Below are 22,629 nucleotides of genomic sequence, written 5' to 3'. Positions count from 1 at the left end.
GCCCACCTGTATTTAGATTGCATGGTCAAAATTTCCATTTAATGGGGAGCTTGCTGCCACAACAAGGTCAAAGGCCGAAGTTTGCCCAGTTGTATATTTACGACACTCAGAATGAAGATACCAATAGATTGAATGCAGTCGGGTAATTTAAACCTCTTACTATAGAAAATTTATTTTAAGTATTCTTATGCCCTAATATTTTCCTATATAACAAATTCTTTCAATGTGGTTTCCTAGATTGTTATTTATGTAGGGACAATGATACTACCAACAGATTGCATCCTGATATTGTTCAAAATATTAAAGATGCTTTGGATGAAAACAATGCATTCGTGAAGACATTTCGCAATGCAAGTGAGCATATTTAGAATAATCCTACAGCAGAGATCAAAATCAAATTGATAGGTAAGAGATCAAAAGATGCTCGGACATATAACTTGCCGCAAGTTCAAGAAGTTGCCGCTTTGATTTTGGTGATATAGATCCAGATATGGGACAGCGCGACATATTGGTGGAAACAAATTCAGGCCATCTACAAAGAATTAATGAATTGAATCCGTCCTATCTACCGCTACAGTATCCACTGCTATATCCATACGGTGAAGATGGCTACAGAGAAGATATCCCGTTTGCGGACATTCTTGATCGGGCATCCACAGCAAGAAATCGTGTATCTCCACGTGAGTACTTCTCTTTCCGTTTGCAAGATAGGTTTGATCATACATCAACATTATTGTATGCAAGAAGGTTGTTGCAAGATCATACATCAACATTATTGTATGCAAGAAGGTTGTTGCAACAATATACATCAACATTATTGTATGCAAGAAGGTTGTTGCAACAATATATTGTTGATGCTTTGTATGCAAGAAGGTTGTTGCAACAATATATTGTTGATGCTTATACTATGATAGAGTCTGGCCGTTTAGTCTACATTAGGACACACCAAAAATCTTTAAGATGTGAATCTTATAAGCGCTTGACTGATGCTCTAACTAATGGAGAAGTAGATCCTACTGCTCAAGGAAAGAGGATCATCTTGCCATCTACCTTTACTGGAGGTGCCAGATATATGATTCAAAACTACCAAGATGCAATGGCCATTTGCAAAGCTATGGGTTATCCTAGCCTCTTTATTACTTTTACATGTAACCCGAAGTGGCCCGAGATAGAGAGGTTTTTAAAAGCACGGAATTTAAAGGCGGAAGATAGGCCAGATATCATATGCCGAGTTTTCAAAATGAAGCTAAACGCTCTTATTTCAGAGATTCGCAAGAATAACATTTTTGGAGTCGTTTCAGCAGGTAAATCATGTGAAATTAAATTCCTAATTAATCATATTATCATTTTGTTTGAAACTAATTAAATTTTTTTTTCTCCAGTCATTTATACTATTGAATTTCAGAAGAGGGGGTTGCCGCATGCGCATATTTTGGTATTCTTGAAAAAGAATGACTCTCCTAAAACCCCAAAAGATATAGACATGTGGATATCTGCTGAGATTCCAAATGAGATATGTGATCCTGAGTACTACAAAGCCGTTCAAGAATTCATGATGCATGGTCCTTATGGTTCATGTAGGAAGAATTTACCCTGCATGGTAAATGGTCGTTGTTCTAAATTCTTTCCAAAGAAATATGTTACAACTTCAATGTTGGATCGTGATGGGTATCCAATTTATCGTAGGCGTGACAATGGCCGCACGATAAAGAAGAATGGGATCGATTTGGACAATAGATATGTTGTGCCTCATAATAGGTACTTATTGATGAAATACAAGGCGCACATTAATGTGGAATGGTGTAATCAGTCAAGATCAATTAAGTACTTATTCAAGTATGTCAACAAGGGAAATGATCGAGTAACTGCTGAGTTCTACAATAGTACCGTTGACGAATCCACTGGGAAAGAAATTGATGAAATCAAGATGTACTATGATTGTAGGTATATCTCACCGTGTGAGGCTGCTTGGAGGATCTTTTCTTTTGACATACAGTTTCGGAATCCTTTTGTGGAACGCTTAAGTTTCCATTTACCAAATGAGCAATCTATTATATTTGATGATGGTGATAATGTTGATAGTGTTGTTAATCGTCCGACAGTGTCTCAGAGTATGTTCACTGCATGGTTTGCAGCTAATTTGAAGTTTGAGGAAGCTAGGGAGTTAACCTACGCTGAAATGCCCAGGAAATTTGTTTGGAAGAAAGACAAAAGAGAATGGCATCCTAGACAAAGAAATTTTGCAATTGGAAGGATTTTCTATGTTCCACCAAAATGCGGTGAATTATTTTATTTGAGATGTTTACTAAATTTGGTGCGAGGTCCTACAAGTTTTGAAGAAATAAAATGTGTTGATGGAAAGCAATATATGTCATTTAGAGATGCATGTTACGCTAGAGGATTAATTGAGGATGACAAAGAATATGTGGACGCTATTCTAGAGGCATCACTATGGGCAACTGCTTATTTGCTAAGGAAACTTTTTGTCACACTGTTGACATCAAGTTCAATGTCAAAGCCAGAAATTGTGTGGGAAGCTGTTTGGATACATCTAGTAGAAGATGCGAAATACCAAGCTAGAAGAACTTTAGGATTCCCAGGTACACACACACACACACACACACACACATATATATATATATACACACACACACACGTTAGTATTACTTTTATGCATTACAAAATTAAGTTGAAATGTAATACTTAATTCCATTACATATTTTATTTTCCACAGATGTAGTTCTTACAGATACACAAAAGAAAAACTATGCTCTGACAGAGATTGACAAATTATTGAGTTCTTGCAACAAGTCATTACAAGATTATCCACCAATGCCTATACTTGATGGGCCAAGTAACAGTTTATTGGTGAATCCTCTGATATATGAAGAACTATCATATGATCGGCAAGTGTTAAAAGAAGAACATGACCTATTGGTGGGAAAGTTAACTGATGAGCAGTTACTGATATACAATAAAGTTATGTCTGATGTGGATACCAATAAAGGTGGGCTATTCTTTGTCTATGGATATGGTAGTACCGGGAAAACATTTTTGTGGAAGACACTGTCAGCTGCTTTACGGTCAAGGGGAGAAATTGTCCTAAATGTTGCATCCAGTGGTATAGCTTCACTATTGCTACCAAGTGGTAGGACTGCTCACTCAAGGTTTGCAATACCTATTTCTATAAATGAAGACTCAACATGCAACATCAAGCAAGGTAGTCCATTAGCTGAACTCATTGTTAGAGCAAAGCTAATCATTTGGGATGAAGCCCCTATGATGCACAAACATTGTTTTGAAGCATTAGATAAAACAATGAGAGACATACTCAGATTCTCTGATTCTTTAAGCTCAAACAAGACTTTTGGTGGAAAAACAGTTGTTTTAGGTGGTGATTTCAGACAGATACTTCCAGTTATTCCCAAAGGAACAAGACATGATATTGTCCAAGCAAGTATCAATTCTTCATATCTGTGGAATAATTGTGAAGTTTTGCGACTTACAAAGAATCTAAGACTGCGTAGTGTTACAACTGAAGGAGAAATAGAGAAATTAGATACATTTGCCAAATGGATTGCGGACTTAGGTGATGGAAAGCTTGGTGGTACTACTGACGATGATTGCAATATCAATATTCCTTCACAGTTCCTATTGCAAAACAAAGGAGATCCTATCAAACAAATTGTTGAGGAAACATTTCCTTCATTTGGTACTGGTGTTATAGATCCTGAACAGTTAAAGAGTAGAGCTATTTTGGCACCAACATTAGATGTTGTGGATCAAGTCAATGAATACATGAACAATTTAAATCGAGCTTCATCAAAGACTTATCTAAGTTGTGATTCTGTTTGCAAAGCGGATACAAATGACAATATGTTGGCCGAAGTGCACACTACTGAATTTTTAAACAGTTTAAAGTGTTCTGGTGTACCAAACCATTCCTTATCATTAAAGGTTGGATCTCCAATAATGTTGTTGAGGAATATCGACCATTCGATTGGTCTTTGTAATGGAACACGATTGATTGTCACCAAGTTAGGTAACCATGTGATTGAAGCCAAGATATTATGTGGCACACATTATGGGACAAATGTATTGATACCCCGGCTATCGTTGACTCCGTCAGATCCAAGACTTCCGTTCAAATTTCAAAGGAAGCAGTTTCCGGTGATGTTGTCCTATGCAATGACAATAAACAAAAGCCAAGGACAAACATTGTCAGTAGTAGGTTTACTCTTAAAGAAACCAGTATCCAACCATGGTCAGTTGTATGTTGCAGTTTCCCGTGTTAGTAATCTGGATGGACTCAAAGTCCTAATTTCTGATGAAACCAAGGGGTTAGTCAACTATACACAAAATGTGGTTTACAATGAAATTTTCAATAATTTGTAATTGTATTTTCCATTCAATATATAATGAAGCCATAATCTTTTTCAGGGAGTACTCTAATATCTTCTTTTCCATATTTTTCGAATTTATTATCCAATTATTATCGTTTAAAATCAACAACTACAAAAGGTCGTGCATCGCACGGGTGCAATACTAGTATACAATTAAATGGCTCCATTCACACTGATCCACAAATCTAACTCATTAAGCACTGAAGCCTTGGGCTGGTCAATTTGTTCTTGCATCTCAACTCAAACCAGATTTTACAGCCAAAGCAATTTTGTATGGAGCTCTATTACCATGTTCGTTTGGTGCCAACATATGCAATACCTGAAATACCTGAAAGCAATAAAACAAAAGGAGTCAACAGAATAGAGTGCTTACTCCATGATCAAGAGGTTAGTTGATATTTAAATAACAATGTGTACTGCTTTTTTTACTACTTTAGGTTGTTCAACTGTAAAGCATAGCAATTGAAGCTTGATGTCTAGCCACTTTGTTCTTGGGTCTCAAATAAATCTTTATCACACACGAAAAGCCATGAGGGTACTTTTAGTTCACACGTATGAGCTGTCTGAATCAAGAACAAAAAACCAATCAAAAGCATGGAATGCTTATTTCATGATGCAAAGGTAAGTAAATAAATTTTGTAATTTTCTTTCAACAATATATACTTATATTTTCTTTCAAAACATTGCTAACTAGGCAAAGAGGAGGTTGATGAGAAAGAACTAATAGGTACAACTTCTCATTCAAGTTATTTATATTCTGTATAAATCATATAAAATATACTTCTAATATGTACTTCTTTTGTTATAGTATCATATATTATTGGATAGGTGATGGAGATACACTCTCCGTAACAAGACTTATAGATTTCCTCATTGAGGATGATCCTAAGTTAATATTTTATGTTTACTGTTTTATATTCAAACAACAATTATGAATTTCTACAAATACACAAATTAGAGAAATAGAGCACTAGAAATTGTCCTGTGAGCAGAAATCTCATCAATAACTATTAGATGAATGAAATCTTCCAAAGCGAAGAAATTATATACCAAGTATGACTTATTCTCATTGTCAACACTACTCAAATTGAGGGAAAATAATAGGAGAGCTTCAATCTCATTTTTATGTTTCTATGCATGATAGAGTGGAACCCTGGTGTCCTGTTGAGGAGTAATTTTGTGTATCTTAGTGAGGCTCTTTCATGGATAGATGCAAGGATGGTGCTTGGAGCATATGTAGATGACCTCATAATTTTCAGGTAAATAGGTGACAAACTGCAATATATAAATGAGTGAGAATGAAGAGGGGAATTAATATAGCTTTTCAATGTTGGTCAGATTGAAGAATAAGCATAGATAAGAGGATTGGATGCCAAGGGATTCATAAATAACTCCTTTGTAAAGTGGCTAAAACAAAAAAAAAAAAAAAAGTATTCATTGTATTAACAACATTTATATCCACTATGGAGAAATTTTGGATTTTTATTGCATCTTATTTTTTTTTAGTACTATTGCATCTTAAATTTATTTATTCAAAAATGTAATAAAGATTGAGTGTTCCTGATCATTTGACTGTTTTATGGATTGATTCATAGATTAATTATAGATTTAAATATATTTAAAAAATGTAAACTTGGTGTACACATAAGTTTCCACAGAAATACAATTCCAGTGTAAAATAAGCAGTGTTTACATTTACTTTTCTAATAAAAATTACAGAGTAATAATTTAGCATGCTGTAATGATTGTCGAAGACACCCAATTGCCAAAGTGGTTGATAAATACTAATGCTTCCATGCAATAACATATATAACAAATTCATTTACTAGCAGAATCTCAAAATTCAGAACAAAACACATCAACCAAGCATGAAGTTAAAAGGCTCAATAAGCATTGGATGCAAGAGAAAACAGACAATGACAGATCAAGGTGTAATGAAAACTTAACTGGTTTCGTAGCTATGTATCTATTTTTGGAGTTGCTTACTTGTGCGACGAGTAAATTACTCTCTTTTGTACTTCTAAACTTAAGTGAAGCGCAACGTTGAAAACCTTTTAATGAAAAAATGTCAAGTTAGTGGTAATATCTATTTTAACTGGGATATACACAGTATAACAGGAAGTAATTTTGTACATAGTGAAACTGCCTAAAATTGTTAGGCCAATATTTTGTTGTGTGGTCTTACCAATTTCATGCATTCTACTAATCTTGCAATAAATTTACGTATACACTATTAGAATATTAGGTTAAATATATTCAGTTTTGTTTAGATGAGATCGTAAGTTAGTATTATTTCTTTTCAATAAGACAGATAATTTGAAATATACTACTTTTACATATTTAGGTAAAAAAAGACATAATATGACAATAATTGATAGTTGAAAAAATATTCATCCATTCATAATTTAAAAAAAACATATATTTTTCACTGTGGCAATTTAAAAACATACAATTTAAAAAAAACATATATTTTTCACTGTGGAAATTTAAAAACATACAATTATAATTGAGATTGAAATTCATTTATATACCTAAACACTAAATACGATTAAATCGCCAATAAAATCAATTATTTAAACTTTTTGGTAATTACAATTCATACAAACAATTTATTTTTTTTTTTGAAAAGCATACAAACAAATTTAATTAAACCAAAAAAACAATTTAAGAAAAATTCAAATTTACTTTTAAATGGACTACAAATTTATGAACAAATACTTAACCCTAACAAAAAATGGAATTTCAAGAATATATATTAACGGAAACAGATTAGTGCCAGAACGATCTCAAGAATCAAGATGTTCTGTCACGGCTTTGCGATGCTGAAATGGGGGAATTAGGAGCAGATTGTAGGTAGTGTTTGGTGGTACAAAACAATTACACATAAAAATACACACATAAGTTATATTTAGCTAAGAATCTATATTTATACAAATTTTCAGACATTGGAATATAAATTTTAGGAAAATTAATAACTTTTTAAGGTCAGAATGTATTTACCTTTATCATTTTTGTCTTAGAGTTTTTGGAGAGGAACTTTTCGACTACATGATTGCTCTGCATGTACACCGTCAAATCTTTGGAGTGGCTTTCAACTCTTATTTTCCTTTGTTCACTCTCAGATCATATAGACATGCAGATAAAGAGTTAGGTTTTTATTTAATTATAAAGTTAGGATTTTTATTTAATTAATTAAGTAAAGAGTAATTGAAAGTTTGAAACTTACCAGATGATGTAGGCAGCCTGTGTATAGCCATGGATGTTGAGTTTTCTCTTCTGAAGCAACTTAGATCAAAGATTGTACGAAGGGCCGCAATAAACTGATCTATGCTGATTATTTGAGCTAATTAGGTGCGGATTGGAGTTAAATTTGGTGTTAGGAATTACGGAGTGAAGTGGGCTTTTGGATTTCTATGGCTTCGTCTCCATTTCTGTGTACTGAGTGATGCCGTCGGTTTAGCGAGGAAGACGACGACGAAAGACAGAAATGGGGAAGAAGAGTGGGTTGAACCTGGGATTACGGAGTGAAGTGGGTTTTTAGATTTCTATGGCTTCGTCTCCATTTCTGTGGAGGGAGAGTCGGTTTGGCGAAGAAGACGAAGCACGGAAATGGGGAAGAAGTCTGCGTTGAAGCGCAGAAATGGGGAAGATATTATTATTATTATTATTATTATTATTATTATTATTATTATTATTATTTGTACGGTAGTAATTGTAATAGATTTTTTTTTTGAAAACATAAAGTTTTTAATTACTAATTATTATTTATTACATTTAGATTTATATTTATATATGTATTTATTAATTTATGTTATTAAAATTATTTTTATATTATTATTATTATTATTTTATTCGTATTATTATTTTTATTATTACTGTTAGTAGTAATTGTATTCTAAAATTTTTTAATTACTTATTATTATTTATTAATTATTATTTTGTTGAGAATTGTTATCATCAACAGATACTTTATTGTAACAGAGTCAACAGTGTTCAAATATTAAACTCCTATTATTGTGTTTTTCATACTTCAAATGATTTACATATAGGTGATGTAGCTTCTGAGTTGAATATGTAATGCACTCAATGCAGGTACTATTATATGATATAATATATGGTAAGAGTTATTTACAATTGTATGCTATTTAGAATGATATAATTATTACTTCCATATTTATACGGATGAAAGTATGTTTGGGTGGGTGTGTCTTTTTTTTTTTTTTTTTTTTTCCAATATTTGAATTGGGATTATAGGTCAGGGAGAGAATATAGTACTTTCTTATTCTATTGATATTGAGCATAACTTACCGCCAACAACTTCAAGCGGCATTGATTCCATAAATCAAATTCAACATGTTAATAGAAGTGCACAATTGCGAGATATAGGTATATAGTTAATATACTTACTTATTTATTAATTTTTTTAAAAATATATGTTTTTATATATATTTTTAGGAGTGTATTATATTTTGTAGTGACCTATTTTGATCATGTATATAAGGAAGTATTTAATAATTTATAGATGAATGATAAAAAAAATTTGTTTCATTTTGTTAGAGCCAATGCCTATATGCAATGTTTTTCAATGGAAGTCTTGATTTAGTACGGAATAATTTTTAATTTCTGTCTATAATATATTTTTGAAAGACAATTGTTATATTTTTATTGTTATACCGTGCATCGCACGGGTGGACTACTAGTTGGTATTTATGTTTGAATTAGATTTATTTCCCGGTTAATAAATTTTATTCTATATGTGAACCTTTCGGATTTACAATTTGTAACACTACCGAGTCTAAAAATGAAAAATAATTTCAAACTAACAATTTTTAACAGAGTTAATTCCAGCAATGGTTCTCCGACTATGTTGATTTCCCAAAATTAGTCCCCGACTTTTAATTTGGACAATTTAGGTCCCTTGACTTTCAAATTCTTTCCAATGTTGGTCATTTCGTCAAATTTTGGTTAAATTGAGGTCAAATGAATGGGTAAAATTGTCTGTTCACATGTTTAGTGTATTATTACTCGTATTTCTCATGTCCAATACGCTGTATATATAAATATAATCTCAGTCAAAGTCTCAATCGAAGCCATATAATCTCAGTCGATGTCTCTTCGACTGATATTATATTCATATATATAGCGTATAAGACAGAAGAAATACGAGTATACAAGTGAACAAATAGTTTTACCCCTTCATTTGACCTCAATTTAACCAAAATTTGACGACAGTTAAGGGACCTCAATTGGAAAGAATTTGAAAGTTAAGGGACCTAAATTGTCCAAATTAAAAGTCGGGGACTAATTTTGGAAAATCAACATAGTCGGAGGACCATTGCTGGAATTAATGGTATTGAAAATTTAATTTTGCCAGTTATATGATAATATCGGCTTATAGTTATTATTATTATTTTTTATGAAAACGGCTTATAGTTATTTGAATATATATACACACACAAACACATATATAGTTTACTTTTTATAAATGTATATCATATAAAATGTTGTTATCATCACGAAGATATTCAATCTTATAAAATTACTAATCATACAAATAATGGAACATTAAAAGTTAAATCTTCACCAAATAATATAACAATTTAGGAGTATACATATACACTAATATATATATATAAATTATGACATCTGGAGTGCAAACCCTAATCTCCCCTTTATTTTTCTCAGTCTCACACTCTGACGCCCTCTGTTTTTTTTTTTTTCCTTCTTTTTTTCCTCCTCACTTCCTCACGCCCTCATTCCCTCACTCCCTCAGATCTGCAATCTATCTGTCCATCTGCGTCTCAGTCCCTTACATCACCGGAGTCACTGCCGTCCCTCGCCACACCGCCCTCACCGCCCTCACGCTAAAGCTTCAAGCCGCCGTCACGTAGTCCGAGCTCCATCGTCGCCGCGTCCCGCCGGTCTAGCCACGGCCTCCCCTCACCACTGTGTAAATATGCATCTTTGATTTCAATTTTCTCAATTTTTTTCATGTATTCAATTTTTTGCCTCTCCTCACCTTTAGCTTCCTTTGTATTTATCTGATGTCAGATTCCTCTTGCATGCTGTTCTATTGTTGATTTTGTGATTTATCTATGTTATTCTGTAGTAATTAAGGGTTTAAATTGTATAGTTAAGTTCGTATTTGAATTCCTCAAAAATATTGATCAATTTTTTTTTGTGCAAAAATCTATGTTTTCTTAGGCTCTTTGTAATATTTCCTTCATCTATTTTGAATCCCAACCTAGATAAGTATTTTCCTAAATTTTTTCAACTCATAACATTGTTAGCTGTTCCATAATTTGTAATCTAAAAGTTCTACTGCTTCTTATTTGTTTTTGCTACGAATTCATGTACTATCCAGGATTTTGCCATGGTTGTTGCATATTTGCTATGAAAAGCCAGTCACATTCACTTAGACCTAAAGTCCTAAACTGCTGTCATATATATTACTCTGATTTTTCTATGGATCTTGATATGGCTGTCGTATCTGTTTAACAATTTTTTTACCTCTGGACCCTGTATGAGTACCCAGCTAAGTATTTGGACATGATAAGTTAATTGGGTAGTTGATTCCTAATAGTCTCTAACTGCTTTAAAAGGACTGTTAATCTAAACTAATTGAGATGATATTAGAAACAACGATCCTCTAAAAATTAGATGAGACAATGCTCATCTGAATGTAATTGAATAATCTCGAAACTGAAAGCAATAATTATAAGATGAGATATATGAGCCAGCGAGCAGTGATTGTTCTTCCCCTTAGTAATTTGAATTGGTAATCTGTATATTCAATTACTTAAATTTTGCACTTGAGCAACCGTACTATGCGCTATCTTTAGAGATTAACCTTTAAAGGTTTCCTATCATTGGAAGACTATTGCTTTTATGTTCTCTTGATTGGTCTCAGAATCAAGTTATACATAGCTCTTTGGTTATGTGTGTTTGGACAAATATTCTTAATTTCCAGCAAACACCAAATTTCAAACTACTTGTAGGTTTACTTATGTATTACCTTTTTCAGATTTAACTGTAATTATCCTTTTTCCATTTAAATTACTTGTCCTCTTTACTTTTACATATTATTTGGTTCTTGCTGTCTGTAAGAAGTTGACATAAACTGAGTTAAAGTTTCAAACAATGACACTGTTTTTAAATTACAGCTCTAGTATTGTGCATAGGTAATATATTATCCAATAGCTTACCTTCCAAATTTAAGTTTGATATGACCCTTAGCTTGATATCTGACATTAGTTGAATTATTTTGTTGAGTTCTTTCTCTCATGGGGAGATCCTATTTTTCAAATTTATTTTTAATAGTTTTTTATTTATAATTTAAACAGAGTGTTTATTGAACTTAGCACATTTCACAAAACTGTTTGTTGCTTTCTCTAAAATACTCTATTTTTAATTTGCAAATAAAATTTTGCAAATTCTATTTCATTTTCTCATTTTCTCTGCATATTATACTTGTTTTTCCCTTTTATGAGAAATTTCTATTATTAGAAAGAAAAAAAAAGCATCAATGTTAAAAGTCATTTTACTTATTTGTTTAAATTATAGCAAGGGAAAATTGTAATTTTTACCCCTCCATAATATGTCAGTTATCAATGTCACCCTTGAATTATTAGTAGTGTAAATGTTGCCCATAGTTATCACGGCGTCGCCTACGACGCCTTGGCGTCCTAAAAACGGGAGGCGAGCTCCGGCGTCGCCAAGGCGTCGCAGGCGGGCGCCATGGACGCCGACCCTGCGTCCAACCCGCAAACCCAACCCATTTTTAGTAATTTTATTTTTAAAAAAAAAGTTTGACCTAATAAGAAGAGAGAAGAAGAAAGGATTTCAGATCTAGTGCGTCGACTAATGTCTCCCACAGCCATCGCCCATCGCCGTCACCGTCGCCCTCCCACCGGCGTCGTCCTCCCACCGCCTAAGTCGTCCTTCTTTCTTCTTCTTTCCTCTTCAACTTTCTTCTCCATTTTCTTTGGTTTTCTCCATCTGCGACTGTTTGTCTTCCTAAGGATTTAGGTTATAAACTGTCAGACTGCCACTTCTTTGGTTAATAATATCAGTGGGCAGTGGGCAGTGGGCAGGAGGCTAGGGCGGCAGTGGGCAGTGAGCAGTAGGCTAGGCAGTGGGCAGGTGCAGTACAATTTATATGTTTAATTGTTTATATATATATATATATATATATATATATATATATATAGTATTTTTTAACTTGTCGCCTAGGCGGGCGCCTAGTCGCCTAGGCGACAAGGCGCTCGGGAGGCGCCGCGACTTAACAGGGCGCCGTGATAACTATGATGTTGCCCCTCAATTTTCAAATACGGTACATATATTACCCCTCCCATAACAAAGGAGGGGCAATATTTACACCACGGGAGGGGCAATATATGTATCGGTGACATTGATAATTGACATATTATGGAAGGGCATAAATTACAATTTTTCCTTATAGCAATCCAAAACATAACATTAAAATGAAATCTTGTTCACTTTTATGTTATTGCAAATAACAATATTTAGTCACAGTGTGGTTTTTACTTTAATCTACATCAATGACTATCTTATTTTAAGTTCCATACTTGTATAGAAATAATGATTCTATCATTTTTTTCTCAATAATGTTATAGGAATAAGATTTAATTTAGTATTTGTTCTTTGGTTTTTGACTACCATTTCCAGAATTGAATTCTCTAATACTTTATTTTCCTGATTACATAACTGCAAATCAGGTTTCTAGAGTGTTGACAAACATATGTAGATTCTTCATAGCATATCCATAATTAGGAATTGTAAGTTTGTTCATAATAGATTAAGAACATATTTGGCAATAAATACCTAAAACACCCATATATCGTATTATATTTTCTATTTATACATTATTATTTTTGCATAATGCACTACTTCTATACAACATCTCTCATTTCTGGTAACCTCAATGCTTTTGATCTGCTTACAAAGTATTGTACTACACCTCTTATGTTTAATGATGATATACAGGTAATATTTGAAATGATCCAAGAGCTTTCTTGTTGAAGCATTTCCTTCAATTGAATGGGCCTCCTTTGAAAGATCAAATCGAACAGATTCTGAAGAGTGGCATTCTTGCAGAAGAGGTATCATTCAACTGTCTTCCTTCTTTTTTTTTTGTTTTTTTTTTCTTTCATAAATGAGTAACTGTTTTCATAATCTTAACAAACTAATGTGCTTAAAGCTTTGTTAGAAACAATTAGATTTTATATACATTTTTCACATTTAAAACAAAATCAAATCCAAGCAGATTGGTAAATTTGAAATTTTTTTCCAGATGTTTTTTAACTTATTCAGTTTATATATGCATATTTGGTGGCTACTTTGTTCATACCTATTTTTTAAATTTTAAATCATGGGGATGGAATTGGAAGGCAGCCCCTCCCAAAAAAATAAAATAAAAAATTAAGGCCATGGATATTACCAGGATCTCCCTTTGCTTTGCTTCAAAATAAATAGGACCTGAGATAAAAAAATCAACAGAAATCGTTTTAAAAACACCAAAAATTGCAAATTAAAGTGTATACCTTTCAAGTAGCAAGGATGCATCACATGTTTGCTAATTTGTTGCTGAGCAAGGCCTTTCTGCATTCATCATCTTTTTGTTAGAAGCTAGCAATGCTTCCAGGCAGGCTTATCAGCTGCATTGAAACTCTTGAACTTCAAGGGTCTTGAATCTGATTTAATAAAAATTTTTACATTGGGCTTGAATCTTACTATACTATTTTCTATTCAAATTATTATGTGATCATCAACATGTTTCTCTATTTGGTATGATTCATATCTTTTCAAAAAAAAAGTATATACCTTTCCATCATCTCCAAGTACACAGCAGACCTATTAGTAAGGAACGAAGTATCCTCATCATCAAGGACCATGGCTTTTGCGTGTGTATGCCTTTCTCTTGGCAGCCTATGATTTTGCTGGGTGTTTCATCTCTGGTTGAGCTTCTGGCATCTCTACATCTAATTCAGAAATAAAGTTAGTAGTATTGGTTGTGATATGAGATCTATTTATACTGTTGATTTAGATGTAAATTGTGATTTTGAATTTTAAATTCATTTGTAAGTAATTAATGTTAGTCTTGTAGATTGTAAAAGTTATTTGCATTTCAAAAAATTGTAGTTATTGGAATTTGTAAGCATGCTTTGTTTGTTGCAGTAAATGTGAACACAATAAATGCATTCATACTGTTAATCTGATTTGTACTAATAATTTTACAAATTCATCAAAACTACGTAGTTTTGACTGGGCGGGAAAACGATTTTTTTTTATTTTCCAGAATCTTGTGGCTTTTATATATATATATATATATATATATATATATATATATATATATATATATAGATGATAGCTGATTTTGTTTTCCATTTAGAAAACAGTTTTTAATAGTGTGGAGAATTATTTTTTGTTTTCAAAATGAAAAATTGTGCTAGTAAACATATTTTCTGTTTTCTGTTTTCTAATTTTCTAAATTTCCAGAAAACTGGAGAAAATTTCTGGTTAGTAAACAGGCCCTAACCCTAAACCCCTCCTCCAATTTTCATTTTTCCAGAATTCTATTCTTTTTCAAGAAAAAGTGAAAGGGGATGCAGAGCTTTACCAAATCTGCAGCCCTACTTTGCAGCAGCGACCATTGTCACAGAATCAACTCAGCTCCCTGTAAAAGTGCCATCTTTGGAGGTGTTTTTAATTCTAAGCCTCAACGCACCTTAATCCTCAAGCAATTTTCTTCTTCCTCTTCTTGGATGCTTTCCCAAAATGCCCAATGCAGCTCCGCCGTTTTGCCCTGCAAAGCTTCAAATGCCCAATGCAGCTCCGCCGTTTTGCCCTGCAAAGCTTCTTTGAAAGCTCAAGAAACGCCGGCACCGGACAGGTATTGCTTCCCAACGCTAGTTTTAGAAACTTGATTTTTATTAATGGTTTTAGGTGTGATGCTTAAAAATGTCTTAAATGAATTCATGAATAAAGGCGTTTCCTTTTGAGGTTTATTGAATTATAAAGTCAAGATTTTTTACTTACGTTTCCTAATGCCGAAGCCTCCTCTCCACTATATCTCCTGATGATGTTATGTTTTGCTTTTGCTATTTTGTTCCTTAAGAACTATGCTTATAATGAATTAGTGAATTGTAAGGTGTGAGTTGTGCTGCATGATTATTTCAGAAAGAGCAGTTTTGATTGCGTTTTTTTAAATGTTTCTGGTTATGTTACTAAACGTAGGAGCTCTGTTTCACCCATTCATGGAGTATCTGAAATGGTTGTTGGGGTTCTGGGAGGAGGACAACTTGGCCGTATGTTGTGTCAAGCAGCATCGGAGATGGCCATCAAAGTTATTGTCTTGGACCCAATGAAGGATTGTCCTGCAAGTTTGTTGGCTCATCATCATGTGGTTGGGAGCTATGATGATAGTGCCACTGTTGAAGAATTTGGAAAAAGGTTTGATTTGCACCATTTCTGCTTTGTGGGTATATTGAATTTACTCTTTCTTTTGGTTTCTTACTAATGAATTTGGGTTTTGAGTTACGTGTGATGTGTTGACGATTGAAATTGAGCATGTTGATGCTGCCACAATTGAAAAGTTGGAGCAGCTAGGGGTGGACTGTGAGCCTAAAGCCTCAACAATCCGGATAATCCAGGTTTTTCTCTAGATATGGGATTGTGCGCAAATAAGTTACATGAGTCTCTATGCACATGTATTCTATTTTATATTTCAAACAAGTAACACCTAGTTTTGGCTTATTGCAGCCTTGACTTTAGTGGTTCTATTCTGACTTGCACATCATTGTTTTCTTTTATAACAGGACAAATATCTTCAAAAGGTCCACTTTTCTAAATCTGCCATTCCGCTTCCTAAGGTTATGCAGGTGGGGATGATGATAATTCCACTAAATTTGCTATGTTTTCTAGTAATAATCACACCCAAATGGAATGAATAATACTAACATTTGATCACTTCGATATTTGGGTAAGACAGATAGATAATCTTGAAAGTGCTAAAAGAGCAGGTGACCTCTTTGGCTATCCACTTATGGTCAAGAGCAGGAGGCTTGCCTATGATGGGCGTGGCAATGCTGTAGCTAAAAGTGAAGAAGATCTTTCTTCTGCAGTAAATGGTAATATACTATCAACTTATAATATAAACAACAGTTAATTAAATTACCTTGACTTTTGCAAATACAAGACCTTTAGTAAACACTTTAGTCATCAATTTAATTGTTGTCTTTGTTCTATGGCTTTTATTAACATAAGAAAAATTAAAATATGAGGGGAATAGAAAGGAAAAGCAAACCTCTTAAATTAGAAAAAATGGGGGTGCGGTTTAAGTGCTCAATATATTCTAGTAGAGATTTGGGACATAAGAGTCAGACAAAAGTGCATCATTTGTTTAATCCTACAATGATTTTTTTTTTTTGGTGGGAATTGTGAGCTCCAAAGTAAACATATTTTCATTGTTGGTCTCCATCATTTGTTTTTTCCATATGCATCAGTGTATATATTTAACATGAGTATGTGTCATGTGTGCATGACTGCATGAGCATGGGAATGATGGTTTATTTTATTATTATTATTATTTTTATTTTTTATTTACTTTGTTTATGGAGTATTTCTGGAAGCTCATCGTTGATGATTAAATATAAAATAATCTGTATCCCAATTCCTCACTAATAGCTTAAGATGCTACTTGAGGTGGAATGCATGCTTCAACGCTTACTGTTTAATAAAAAAGTATAAATTAATACCACTTTGCAGCTCTTGGAGGATGTGATCGGGGTNCCAAAATGCCCAATGCAGCTCCGCCGTTTTGCCCTGCAAAGCTTCTTTGAAAGCTCAAGAAACGCCGGCACCGGACAGGTATTGCTTCCCAACGCTAGTTTTAGAAACTTGATTTTTATTAATGGTTTTAGGTGTGATGCTTAAAAATGTCTTAAATGAATTCATGAATAAAGGCGTTTCCTTTTGAGGTTTATTGAATTATAAAGTCAAGATTTTTTACTTACGTTTCCTAATGCCGAAGCCTCCTCTCCACTATATCTCCTGATGATGTTATGTTTTGCTTTTGCTATTTTGTTCCTTAAGAACTATGCTTATAATGAATTAGTGAATTGTAAGGTGTGAGTTGTGCTGCATGATTATTTCAGAAAGAGCAGTTTTGATTGCGTTTTTTTAAATGTTTCTGGTTATGTTACTAAACGTAGGAGCTCTGTTTCACCCATTCATGGAGTATCTGAAATGGTTGTTGGGGTTCTGGGAGGAGGACAACTTGGCCGTATGTTGTGTCAAGCAGCATCGGAGATGGCCATCAAAGTTATTGTCTTGGACCCAATGAAGGATTGTCCTGCAAGTTTGTTGGCTCATCATCATGTGGTTGGGAGCTATGATGATAGTGCCACTGTTGAAGAATTTGGAAAAAGGTTTGATTTGCACCATTTCTGCTTTGTGGGTATATTGAATTTACTCTTTCTTTTGGTTTCTTACTAATGAATTTGGGTTTTGAGTTACGTGTGATGTGTTGACGATTGAAATTGAGCATGTTGATGCTGCCACAATTGAAAAGTTGGAGCAGCTAGGGGTGGACTGTGAGCCTAAAGCCTCAACAATCCGGATAATCCAGGTTTTTCTCTAGATATGGGATTGTGCGCAAATAAGTTACATGAGTCTCTATGCACATGTATTCTATTTTATATTTCAAACAAGTAACACCTAGTTTTGGCTTATTGCAGCCTTGACTTTAGTGGTTCTATTCTGACTTGCACATCATTGTTTTCTTTTATAACAGGACAAATATCTTCAAAAGGTCCACTTTTCTAAATCTGCCATTCCGCTTCCTAAGGTTATGCAGGTGGGGATGATGATAATTCCACTAAATTTGCTATGTTTTCTAGTAATAATCACACCCAAATGGAATGAATAATACTAACATTTGATCACTTCGATATTTGGGTAAGACAGATAGATAATCTTGAAAGTGCTAAAAGAGCAGGTGACCTCTTTGGCTATCCACTTATGGTCAAGAGCAGGAGGCTTGCCTATGATGGGCGTGGCAATGCTGTAGCTAAAAGTGAAGAAGATCTTTCTTCTGCAGTAAATGGTAATATACTATCAACTTATAATATAAACAACAGTTAATTAAATTACCTTGACTTTTGCAAATACAAGACCTTTAGTAAACACTTTAGTCATCAATTTAATTGTTGTCTTTGTTCTATGGCTTTTATTAACATAAGAAAAATTAAAATATGAGGGGAATAGAAAGGAAAAGCAAACCTCTTAAATTAGAAAAAATGGGGGTGCGGTTTAAGTGCTCAATATATTCTAGTAGAGATTTGGGACATAAGAGTCAGACAAAAGTGCATCATTTGTTTAATCCTACAATGATTTTTTTTTTTTGGTGGGAATTGTGAGCTCCAAAGTAAACATATTTTCATTGTTGGTCTCCATCATTTGTTTTTTCCATATGCATCAGTGTATATATTTAACATGAGTATGTGTCATGTGTGCATGACTGCATGAGCATGGGAATGATGGTTTATTTTATTATTATTATTATTTTTATTTTTTATTTACTTTGTTTATGGAGTATTTCTGGAAGCTCATCGTTGATGATTAAATATAAAATAATCTGTATCCCAATTCCTCACTAATAGCTTAAGATGCTACTTGAGGTGGAATGCATGCTTCAACGCTTACTGTTTAATAAAAAAGTATAAATTAATACCACTTTGCAGCTCTTGGAGGATGTGATCGGGGTTTATATGTTGAAAAGTGGGCCCCATTTGTGAAGGTTAGGGGTTTATATGTTGAAAAGTGGGCCCCATTTGTGAAGGTTAGTATGTGTTATGGTCCACTTTGCAATTCTTGTTTATTGAATTTGTAAATCTCGTAAAACCTTAAAGGTCTTTTCTGAAGCTTTTGCTTTGAAAGGAGATGTATTTATTAACACTTTGTCTTATTTTAGGAGCTTTCTGTCATTATTTATTAACACTTTGTCTTATTTTAGGAGCTTTCTGTCATTGTGGCCAGAGGAAGGGATGGCTCTATCCTTTGTTATCCCGTTGTTGAGACAATTCATAGGCAAGATTATATTTATTTGTTGCCTGATCAACTTTTACTATTACAAGATTATATTTATTTGTTGCCTGATCAACTTTTACTATTATTCGTTTTCATGTTGAACACGTGCTTCTCATAGATTAGAATTCTGTAATCTTTTTGTTGTTTGGCAATGCTATGAAAAGCATTTAGCTTTCCGTATTCCTAATAATTTTTAGTATCCACAGGGAAAACATTTGTCACATTGTGAAGTCACCAGCTAATGTGTCATGGAAGGTTATGAAACTTGCAACTGATGTTGCATGCAAAGCTGTTGGTTCATTAGCAGGTGCTGGTGTTTTTGCTGTTGAGCTGTTTTTGACAGATGATGATCAGGTTGGTTAGTTGCTAATGTGTTTATTATTAATATCTTTTCGCATTTAAAAGGCCGGGAATGCCATATACAACTTTTCACAATCTCGAAACATGACAACCCTCTATATATACATTCTCTTACACAGATTTTACTTAATGAAGTGGCTCCAAGACCTCATAATAGTGGACATCATACTATTGAGTCTTGCTTTACTTCGCAATTTGAGCAACACTTACGAGCTGTGGTAGGGCTGCCACTCGGTGACCCGTCAATGAAAACACCTGCTGCCATCATGTACAATATATTAGGTGAAGATGAGGTTAGTTTACATTTTGGGCATTTTATATAATCTTTAATCACTAACTTGATGGTGTACAATATTTAACCTTTCATCAAAATATTCAATACTGTGGCTTACCATGTGCATGCATGCTCAGAGTCATAGGTGTGCATTTTGTACATAGATGATGAATGGAACGTGAGAGTTTTTAAGGTTCAACGTGTACAAGTTTCTTGGTATTGTTAATAAGTATTAAAATTAAAAACATGAGTCTACACATTATAAACTTGTTCTACTATTTTCCTTGGCATATATTGAAGGGAAAAAAACATTGCTAGTTTTTGTTACTATTTGTTTAAAAGAATGAGTTTGTGCTTGTAAAACCTTGTATTTGTGATCCAGGGAGAACCAGGCTTTGCTTTAGCTAATCAGCTTATTGGAAGGGCATTAGAAATACCAGGAGCATCTATTCATTGGTATGACAAACCAGGTTGGTTGAATGAACAGTGATACCTTTTGTTGCAATTTCTCTTCTTTTCCTATATGGCAGGCATCCACATGTTATTTACCAAAAGAAAGTTCGAGTGAAAGGGAATCAGAACTGAATGATTATAATATATGTAGAAATGCGAAAACAAAGAAAGGTGGGTCACATTACTTTCGTTGGACCCTCAATGGGCATTGTGGAAGCACGGCTAAGATCTGCACTCAGAGAAAATATCATGGATAGCCAGCCTTCTGGATCTGGTATGTTATTCTAGTTTCCTTGTGCCTTCTGCTGTGCCTTTCATGAAATGGTTTCCTCTTGATTCTTGTTAGTCAAACCTCTAGTTGTCCATGCTTATATCTGGGGTGACTAGGAAAACTCGCAGCCAGTACCCGAGGAACCTCGCCTTGTGACCCTAGCCGGCAAAGGACCACTAGGAGGTAAACCAACCTAGGTTGCCCATAGCTTACCAGCTCAAACCAAGAAAGCTGAGATTCGAACTCGTGACCTTGTGGTTACAAGTTTGTATCCTTAGCCATCTTGGCTGGGGTTATCCCCGTCCATGCTTATTTCTATTTGACTATATTGATTTACTAGTATACGTCATTCAATATACAGTTGCACCATGTGTTGGAATCATAATGGGGTCTGATTCAGATCTTCCTGTTATGAAGGATGCTGCAAAGATATTGAGAGAGTTTGATGTGCCTACTGAGGTTATCTCCATAAATCATTACATTACCTTGCCTTGTTTTAAGTTCTATCAACTCCATTTTTTTTTTTAAATCATGGCTTCCATGAAGCCATAATATGACTTAATTAAACAAAACATGAATTGCAGGTAAAAATAGTATCCGCCCATCGGACCCCTGAAACGATGTATTCCTATGCTGTGTCTGCTGTAGAACGAGGCATCCAGGTAATAATTGCTGGTGCTGGGGGTGCAGCCCACTTGCCTGGTCAGTACTCGACTACCCGTAATGCTTAATGACTTGCTATGGTATGTATTTTCTACAAACATTCTATGAACTTTTTGAATTTATGACGACTAGGCATGGTTGCTGCATTGACTCCATTACCAGTTATTGGAGTTCCAGTACGAGCTTCTGCTCTAGATGGAATGGACTCTCTATTATCCATTGTTCAGGTATTACAAATTCTCTGCAACTTTTAAAGTGAAATATTAGTGGTAGGGTGGTCTGAGCAAAGATAAAATATTGGTTTCTTGCTTCATTTTCTTCCATGTGAAATGTTTCTGACATTACAGTATCTCGAAGAAGAAAGGAGATTTCTAATCATAGTTGTCTGATCTTACACAGATGCCAAGAGGTGTCCCAGTTGCAACCGTAGCCATAAACAATGCAACAAATGCAGGTCTGCTGGCAGTGAAATTATTAGGGATCAGCGACACGAGCCTGCAAGCAAGGTCAGGGTTGCCTCTGTCGTTCCCCAAATCCCGCCAACTAACCCTTCTCTGAAAATATAAAAACTCCCAGCTAACGAGCCATTCATTGTTTTGTAGAATGGCTCAATATCAAGAAGACAGACGAGACGAGGTCTTGGTCAAAGCAGAGAGGCTAGAAAAAGGCGGCTGGGAAGATTACCTAAATTCTTAGCGCAGATTATACCACAACCCCTTTCCAGATTCAATTATGAGGATCACAGAAGGCCAAAAGAGATGCCTTTCAAAATAGGTCCTGATAGTTAGGAAACATGGAAAAAAACCTTGGGGGCATTTTCATGGGTTTAGGAGTAGGGAATCACAACCAATCCCATTCCCACTTAAAACCCATTGATTTGATTCCTGTCTGAAGTGGGGTTTTATCTCCATTTGATTCAAACATGTTTTTTTTTTTTTGGTGGAATGATTCAAACATGTTACATATATATACTTGATGAACAGATATCTCATTTTCTCTCGAGAAATAATGGAAAATTGAAATCCACTTGAGAAGGCAAATCTTTGCATGTACTAACTAAATAATTATACAAGTTTTATCAATAACGTGTTAGATTA

At 34.2% G+C, this 22,629-nt stretch overlaps 1 protein-coding gene and 2 long non-coding RNA genes across 5 annotated transcripts; 2 read left to right on the top strand and 1 right to left on the bottom strand.

Annotated features, from left to right (window-relative positions):
- Nucleotides 1–5,200: 5,200 nt before the first annotated feature.
- On the bottom strand, nucleotides 5,201–8,024 carry LOC116027510. The gene is made up of 4 exons (XR_004099982.1): nucleotides 7,630–8,024; nucleotides 7,404–7,520; nucleotides 6,351–6,454; nucleotides 5,201–5,678 (listed from the first exon to the last, which is right to left on the bottom strand). It is a non-coding gene; the product is annotated as an uncharacterized LOC116027510 (long non-coding RNA).
- Nucleotides 8,025–10,132: 2,108 nt separating this feature from the next.
- On the top strand, nucleotides 10,133–15,201 carry LOC116027509. Its single transcript, XR_004099981.1, has 3 exons — nucleotides 10,133–10,353; nucleotides 13,410–13,525; nucleotides 14,995–15,201. It is a non-coding gene; the product is annotated as an uncharacterized LOC116027509 (long non-coding RNA).
- Nucleotides 15,202–15,236: 35 nt separating this feature from the next.
- LOC116027506 (phosphoribosylaminoimidazole carboxylase, chloroplastic-like) lies at nucleotides 15,237–22,629 on the top strand. Of its 3 annotated transcripts, XM_031269207.1 has the most exons (16): nucleotides 15,237–15,315; nucleotides 15,660–16,075; nucleotides 16,241–16,303; nucleotides 16,414–16,552; nucleotides 17,190–17,210; nucleotides 19,229–19,263; nucleotides 19,438–19,511; nucleotides 19,718–19,865; nucleotides 19,991–20,164; nucleotides 20,528–20,615; nucleotides 20,750–20,872; nucleotides 21,231–21,328; nucleotides 21,454–21,571; nucleotides 21,665–21,759; nucleotides 21,932–22,038; nucleotides 22,135–22,629. In XM_031269207.1, exons 3-16 carry the CDS (start codon nucleotides 16,298–16,300, stop codon nucleotides 22,226–22,228), a joined length of 1,320 nt encoding a protein of 439 aa, XP_031125067.1. In that variant the 5' UTR covers nucleotides 15,237–15,315; nucleotides 15,660–16,075; nucleotides 16,241–16,297; the 3' UTR covers nucleotides 22,229–22,629. The 3 variants fall into 3 exon arrangements, with proteins under 3 accessions (XP_031125067.1, XP_031125066.1, XP_031125065.1); XM_031269206.1 differs by lacking the exons at nucleotides 17,190–17,210; nucleotides 19,229–19,263 and adding an exon at nucleotides 19,166–19,221; XM_031269205.1 differs by lacking the exons at nucleotides 15,237–15,315; nucleotides 15,660–16,075; nucleotides 16,241–16,303; ... (1 more) ...; nucleotides 17,190–17,210; nucleotides 19,229–19,263 and adding exons at nucleotides 17,214–17,291; nucleotides 17,636–18,051; nucleotides 18,217–18,279; nucleotides 18,390–18,528; nucleotides 19,166–19,221.

The sequence above is a fragment of the Ipomoea triloba genome, chromosome 8, assembly GCF_003576645.1.
Source record: "Ipomoea triloba cultivar NCNSP0323 chromosome 8, ASM357664v1".
In the NCBI taxonomy this organism is placed as follows: Eukaryota; Viridiplantae; Streptophyta; class Magnoliopsida; order Solanales; family Convolvulaceae; genus Ipomoea; species Ipomoea triloba.
The sequence above is the reverse complement of the archived record's forward strand: the minus strand, read 5'-3'. Positions and strand labels throughout refer to the sequence as shown.

Coding starts and splice junctions, on each gene's coding strand:
- LOC116027506 (XM_031269206.1), top strand. Junction 19,512..19,717: donor GTTGTTGAGACAATTCATAG/GCAAGATTATAT, acceptor TAGTATCCACAG/GGAAAACATTTGTCACATTG. Junction 21,572..21,664: donor GGGTGCAGCCCACTTGCCTG/GTCAGTACTCGA, acceptor TATGACGACTAG/GCATGGTTGCTGCATTGACT.